The following is a 7,737-nucleotide window of genomic DNA, read 5'->3' on the forward strand; positions in this document are numbered from 1 at the left end:
AAGAGAAATGCATAAGCCCAGGAGTTGGAGGTTGCTGTGAGCTGTAATGCCACAGCACTCTACCGAGGGCAACAAAATGAGACTCTGTCTCTAAAAAAAGAGAGAGAGAGACAAAAGAGAAGACAGAAGGTATACTCAGATAAAGGCCACTTGAAGGACAAAAGCAAATATTGGAGTTATGTGTTTATAAACTAAGAAATCCCACCAAGTATTGTCATCAACCACCACAGCCTGGGAGAGAGGCATTTAACAAATTTCTCCCTCAGGGTTTTCCTGCAAACATTTTTTTTTTTTTTAGACAGAGTCTCAAGCTGTCTCCCTGGATAGAGTGCCATGGCATCACAGGTCACATTAACCTCAAACTCCTGAGCTTAAGCAATTCTCTTGCCTCAGCCTCTCAAGTAGCTGGGACTACAGGCGTCCACCACAACGCCCAGCTATTTTTTGTTGTTGTTGTAGTTATTTTAGCTAGCCCACCAGCCTTGGTGTATGTGGCTGGAGCCCCACCCACTGAAGTATGGGCACTACCTGCAAACATCTTGATTTCATGAAATTCTGACCACTAGAACTGTGAGAGAATAAATTATAATTGTTTTTAAGCCACCAAGTTTGTGGTCATCTGTTACAGCAGCCCTAAGGAGTTAATATACATGTCTCCGGGTAAATGTTATTTGCTTTTTTTCTTTTTGAGACAGAGACTCAAGCTGTCCCCCTGGGTAGAGTGCTGTGGCATCAAAGCTCACCGCAACCTCCAACTCCTGGGCTCAAGCAAGTCTCCTGCCTCAGCCTCCCAAGTAGCTGGGACCACAGGCGCCTGCCACAATGCCGGGCTATTTTTTGGTTGCAGCCGTCATTGTTGTTTGGCGGCCCGGGCTGGATTTGAACCCGCCACCTTAGGTGTATGTGGCTGGCGCCTTAGCCGCTTGAGCCACAGGCGCCGAGTTGTAAATGTTATTTTCAAAGCTTATCACTTTCTTTTTTTTTTTTTTACTTAATAACATCCTGGAGAGAGGGAATGGAAAACGTATTACCTGGCCAAATATGTGTATCATTTCCCTCAGGTACAGATTCCGTTTCTGCTCTAGAGCCATCTGCTTCTCAGTCCACATCGACATCACCTTTTTCCGGTAGTCATCAATTCTGCTCAGCATTGTGTAGAGGTTTTGGGTCTCATACCCTTTTCCAGTGTTTTGGATGGCTTTTAATTGTTTGGTTATGTTGTTTCTTGAAAAAATTAGCAAGAATTAGATTGATATTTTTACTGACCCTGACTCAGCAAACCTGTCCTCAGCTTCTTTGAATCCTCATCCCTAGTAAGTAGAGAGGGGTCGGACAGGGATGGGAGGATTACTTAACAAGATCTCAATCCAATTCCTTATATGAATAAAATACTTCAAAAAGTATTTTTGGATAGATTAAAAAATCTATGACTATCACATTTTTTCTTAACTATTAATAGTTTTTAATGTTGTAGTAGTATTGCTTATTATTATTTTAATATATTAAAAAGTTAAATGTGGGCTCAGTGCCTACTGTAGCTCAGTGGCTAGGGCGCCAGCCACATACACTGGAGCTGGTGGGTTTGAATCCAGCCCAGGCCTGCCAAACAATGACAACTACAACCAAAAAATAACCAGGCACTGTGGCAGGCGTCTGTAGTCCCAGCTACTTTGGAGGCTGAGGCAAGAGAATCGCTTAAGCCCAAGAGTTTGAGGTTGCTGTGAGATATGATTCCACAGCACTCTACCCATGGCAACAGCTTGAGACTCAAAAAAAAAATAAAACAAGTTAAATGTGCCTCTTTGGGGTTTTTTGTTTTGTCTTGTTTTGAGAGTCTCCCTTTGTCACCATGAGTACAGTACTGTGGTGTCACAGCTCACAGCAACCTCAAACTCTTGGGCTCAAGTGATCCTCTTGCCTCAGCCTCCAGAGCAGCTGGGATTATAGGCACCTACCACAATACTCACCTATTTTTGTTATTTTTTTTTTTTGAAACAGAGTCTCATTATGTTGCCCTCAGTAGAGTGCTGTAGTATCACAGCTCACAGCAACCTCAAACTCTTGAGCTTAAGCAATTCTCTTGCCTTAGCCTCCCAAGTAGCTGGGACTACAGGCAACTGCCACAACACCTGGCTATTTTTGGTTGCAGTTGTCATTGTTGTTTAGCTGACCTGGGCCAGGTTCAAACCCACCACCCTCGGTATATGCGGCTGGCACTGTAACCAATGTGCTACAGGCACCAAGCCTGTCACCTAGTTTTAGAAATAGGGTTTCACTCTAGCTCGGACTGGTCTTGAACTCCTGAGCTAAAAAATCCACCTGCCTTAGCCTCCCAGGGTGCTAGGACTATAGGCATGAGCCACTGCACCTGTCTAGTTTTTCTATTTTTAATAGACTGGGAACCTACTCTTGCTCATGCTGGTCTCAAACCCCTGAGCTCAAGGAATCCACCCACCTTGGCCTCCTAGAGTGCTAGGATTACAGGCATGGGCCACCATGCCCAGCTAGTTTTTCTATATTTAGTAGAGATGGTATCTCACTCTTGCTCAGGCTGGTCTGGAACTCTTGAGCTCAAGCAATCCACCTGTCTCGGCCTCCCAGAGTGCTAGGTTATAGGCATGAGCCACTGCACCCAGCAAATGTGCCTATTTGTAATAAAAATTACCTTAGAGTGAGAAATACTTCTTTTTTTTAGTATGTATTGATATATGTAAGACACATACATGATACTTAATACAATTATGAAATAAGCAGTGTCCTTGCCTTCAAAACACTTATAATCCAGAATAGGAGACTAATAAATTAAGTGTGTGAAAAAGAGAATGATTCAGACATTTTGCTCTTCCAAAAGAAAAAAAAAGATAGAATTAAATAAATGCTAAATCAATATATTATAACATTCTATAGGTGCAAAAAGGAACATGTGTTTAATTCCAACAAGAGTAACAAAGAAGGATTTATAGGAAGATGTTGAATAGGATCTTAAAGAACAGTCATAAAAGTATTCTCTCTCTCCTCTGTAATGAATACTACCACATCTAGTGATCCTAAAAAGATAAGAGTTTTGTCATCCCCATTCTACAGGAGAGAAAAGGAAGCTTAACTAAGTTCAATCATTTTTCTAAAGTCACATAACAAATACCAGATGTGGGAAGCAAACGCAGATCATCTCTCTTTTACAATACCAGTATCTTGGCTCAGCGCCTGTGGCTCAGGTGCCTAAGGCACCAGCCACATACACCTAAGGTGGGGAGTTTGAATCCAGTCTGGACCCGCCAAAACAACAATGACAGCTGCAACCAAAAAATAGCTGGGTGCTGTGGCAGGCACCTGTGGTCCTAGCTACTTGGGAGGCTGAGACAGGAGACTCACTTGAGCCCAGGAGTTGGAGGTTGCTATGAGCTGGGATGCTACAGCACTCTACCCAGGGGGATAGCTTGAGTCTCTGTCTCAAAAAAAAAACAAACCAGTATCTCTGATTGCCCATACTAAATCATATGGGAGTGCTTGTTGAAATGCAGATTCCAGGGTGCTTCCTCAGGCCTTTGAATCAAAATCTTGGTGGTAGGACTTAAGGAATTCGTATTTTAAGCCAAATTTCAGGTACATTTTACTTTACTAAAATTTGAAGACTATTGTGCTTACCAACAGAACAGGGAAGAAGGGTAGGACTGGTTGAGGGAATATACCATAAACACAGGCAAGAAAACCAAAGTTGTAACCAGGGGAGGTGGCTCACTCCTATAATCCTAGCAATCTGGGAGCAGTAAGCCAGTGGATTGCTTGAGGTCAGGAGTTCAAGACCAGCCTAAGCAAGAGTGAGGCCTCATCTACTAAAAATAGAAAAAAATCAACTGGGCCTTGTGGTGGGCTCCTATAGTTCCGGCTATTTGGGAAGCGTAGGCAAGAGGATTCCTCAAGCCCAAGAAGTTGAAGTTGCTATGAGCTATCATGATGTCACAGCACTGCACCCAGAGTGAGACTCTGTCTCAGAAAAAAAAAAAAAAGAAATTAAAATTATGTTTTGGAAGTGGTGAGTAGTCTGAGATTTTTAGACCACAAATATGTAAAAGGATATAGTAGGAAACTAAATTGAAATAACTGGATTATGAAAGGCTTTGAAAAGTATGTTGGTTGATACCCACAATCTCAACATTATAGAAGGCAGAAGGATTACTTGAGGCCAGGAATTCAAGGTTATAGTAAGCTGTGATTGTGTGGTTGTACTCTACCCTGGGTGACAGAGTGAGACCCTGTCTCCAGCAAAACTTTTTTTTTTCTCTTGAGACAGAGACTCACTTTGTTGACCTCAGTAGAGTGCATGGCATCACAGCTCACAGCAACCTCAAACTCTTAGGCTCAAGTCATTCTCTTGCCTCAGCCTCCCAAGTAGCTGGGTCTACAGGCACCTGCTACAATGCCTGGCTATTTTTAGAGATGGGATCTCGCTCTTGCTCAGGGTGGTCTCAAACCTGTGAGCTCAGGCAATCTACCCACTCAGGCAATCCACTTACCTTGTCCTCCCTGTATGTTAGGGCTAGGTGCAGTGGTTCATGCCTGTAATCCTAACACTCTGGATTAGGAATACACACAGGTAGATTGCTTGTGGTCAGGAGTTCTCTTGCCTCAGCCTCTCAAGTAGCTGGGACTACAGGCACCTACCACAACGCTTAGCTATTTTTTTTTTTTAAGAGACAGAGTCTTACTTTGTTGCCCTCAATAGAGTGCTATGGCGTCACAGCTCACAGCAACCTCCAGCTCTTGGGCTTAGGGGATTCTCTTGCCTCAGCCTCTGGAGTAGCTGGGACTACAGATGCCTGCCACAACACCTGACTATTTTTTGGTTATAGTTGTTATTGTTTGGCAGGCCTGGGCCGGATTCAAACCTACCAGCTCTGGTGTATGTGGCTGGCACCTTAGCTGCTTGAGCTACAGGCACCACCCCACCATAATTTTTTCCTTTTTCTTTTTTTTAACTGTGAGACTGTCGCCCTGAATATAGTGCCATGGCATCATTATAGCTCACAGCAACCTTAAACTCACTATTTTTAGTAGGGTCAGGGTCTTGCCCTTGCTCAGGCTGGTCTCAAATTCTGACCCAAACAATCCACCTGACTTGGCCTCCTGAAGTGGTAGGATTAAAAGTGAGAGCCACTGCACCATGATTTTTTCTTTTTCTTTTTTCTTTTCTTTTTTTTTTTAAGACAGAATCTCACTTTGTTACCCTTGGTAGAGTGCTGTGGCATCACAGCCCACAGCAACCTCCAGCTCTTGGGCTTTGGCAATTCTCTTGCCTCAGCCTCCTGAGTAGCTGGGACTACAGGCTCCCATCACAATGCCTGGCTATTTTTTGTTGCAGTTTGGCCGGGCCAGGTTCAAACCCACCACCTTTTGTATATGGGGTCGGTGTCCTCCTCACTGAGCCCCAGATGCTGCTCAATTTTCATATTAAAATCATATAATATAGTATGGACTTTGGAAATAGGATTTCTGAGTTCAGTTCTACCACTTACTTGCTGTATGATTTGGGGAAATAGAATGAACTTTCAGAACCGGATTCCCCATCTGCAAGTTAGATCCAATAATGTTTCTAAAGTTCCTGTCGTATATGTGAGCAGTGTTATTTCTTATGTGCTATACAAATAGTTGAAGGTTAATTAGCAGTATAATTAGTAATGCTGCCAGTCTCCTTCAGACAAGAAACTTTATAGAGAGTGGTTAAATGTAGTAGGTAAATAACAGGTCTTTATCTACAAAAGATGTGGCCATTTAGGTTTTTTGTTTTGGGAAACTAGGATTTTAAAAGATATGTTTGAGGGGTAGTATAATCCATGTATGATGGTTCAGAGCAGACTTGGAGTTGATAGCCTGGAATTCTAATTCCAGCTTCAGCAATGCTCTGATTCTCTGAGCATCAGTTTTTTTTCTTGAAATAAAATGGGCATGAATTCTGCTTGCCATGACTGTCATGACATTGCATATAAAAAGGGCTAAGTAAATAGTGGCTGTTATTAACCCTGTGTTTCCTAAAAAAAAAAATAATAATAAAGTTCCTGTTCATCGGAAATATATTATAAGTCCCTATACATACATAACTAAATTTAAATAATTTTATTTTCATTTAGTTTTTCCTTGTCCATACAATATTTCTTCAAATAATTTAATGGTTCTCTGAGACACAGTTCAGAGTTGGTTTTTTTGGTTTTTTTTTTGAGACAGAGCTTCATTATGTCGCCCTCAGTTGAGTGCTGTGGCATCACAGCTCACAGCAACCTCAAACTCTTGGGCTTCAGTGATTCTCTTGCCTCAGCCTCCCAAGTAGCTGGGACTACAGGTGCCTGCCACAATGCCTGGCTAATTCTTTTGTTGCAGTTGTCATTATTGTTTAGCTGGCCCAGACTGGGTTTGAACCCACTAGACTCTGTGGATGTGGCTGGAGCTGTAAATACTGTGCTATGGGCACGGAGCCCAGTTCAGAGTTCTGCACTTCAAGAAGCTTTGCCTAACTCTCTCCCACTCTGTCCTCTTATGTATACTTTGCACATGTGCCGTCATTACTCTTTCCCCATCATACTATATAATTGCAGGGAGAATGGGGACCCAAGACCCTATTTTTGGCAAAAGAAAGCCCCAGAAAAAGAGGAAAATTAAAAAGTAAGCTGAATGAGTCAGAACAAAGAAAAGTCAGCTAGTTTACATTTAAGCTAGCCATTGCTAGCAAGCTTCCTGCCTTTTCTGAAATTCTAGGCTGTTAGGGATACAGCTTACAAACACCCCTGCTGGATCTATGAGCACTCTGAGGAAAAATGGTCATAGAAGAGGCTATGACAAGATCTAGAAAGACACCAGGTTGTCTCCTGCCTAGTAAACAGGCAAAACAGATAACCATTGTGGAGATTTGCATTTGCCTGGGGCAGAGATCAAGGGAGTAGCTTGACCCCTGAGATATGAGCAGAAGAGCTTATATCCCTTATTGCAGAGGAAGATCAGTGATGGGAGGAAAATTCCTCCCTCCCACCAATTCCTCAGAGGAGATTAACGCTGGTGGTGTTTTACTCCACAGGGAACTAGTGGAGTTTAACACCTCCTTAGAAATCTGTGTGTGTGATCTCAAGCAGGAGACTCGCCTAATACAAGGCTCAGATTTCAGATTTCTTAAGGCTACCCTTAAGGCTAATAATATTAACAATAGGAGCTGATATGCTCAATCAGAGAAACTGCTGGCTTCTTTGTTCCCTCCCTCATCTTACCCTCTGGGCAAATAGACTTCAGAAAGAGCAGAGTGGAGCAAACACTCCACAAATGCTCAATGGACCCCTGAGCTCCCACTTTTAATTCTACTCTATGTCTCACGTCTCTTTCTTTACCGTAGTTTCTAACTCTATATTTCTTTAGTCAGTTGCCACCAGCTTCCACCGGTCTTAGGGGACTCTACCCCAGGGGCAGGACCCCAACAATAATCATTCTTTGTCTCTCTGAGTAGACTCTCGATGGCTTGAAGGCGGGGATATGGCTTATCCATCTTCATTTTTTTGTTTGTTTTTTTGGGGTTTTTTTGAGACAGTCTCACACTGTCAACCAGGGTAGAGTGCTTGGCATCGCAGTTCACAGCAACCTCAAACTCTTGGGCTTAACTAAGTTAGACTCTCACTGGATTAAAGACTTAAACTTAAGACATGAAACCATAAAAATTCTAGAAGAAAGCGTAGGGAAAACACTTGAAGAAATCGGCCTGGG

At 42.7% G+C, this 7,737-nt stretch overlaps 1 protein-coding gene and 1 pseudogene across 1 annotated transcript in view; one reads left to right on the forward strand and one right to left on the reverse strand.

Moving 5' to 3' along the window:
• Positions 1 to 7,737, reverse strand: part of FAM186A (family with sequence similarity 186 member A) — a 68,507-nt gene that overhangs the window by 3,861 nt on the left and 56,909 nt on the right. The window contains exon 12 of the mRNA XM_003790369.1: positions 1,032 to 1,224. Coding sequence (XP_003790417.1) covers positions 1,032 to 1,224 — 193 coding nt within the window. The remainder of the gene's footprint in view (positions 1 to 1,031; positions 1,225 to 7,737) is intronic.
• On the forward strand, positions 5,585 to 5,701 carry LOC111725575 (annotated as a pseudogene).

Source organism: Otolemur garnettii, unplaced genomic scaffold (genome assembly GCF_000181295.1).
Source record: "Otolemur garnettii isolate 467f Iridium unplaced genomic scaffold, OtoGar3 scaffold00043, whole genome shotgun sequence".
NCBI lineage: Eukaryota > Metazoa > Chordata > Mammalia > Primates > Galagidae > Otolemur > Otolemur garnettii.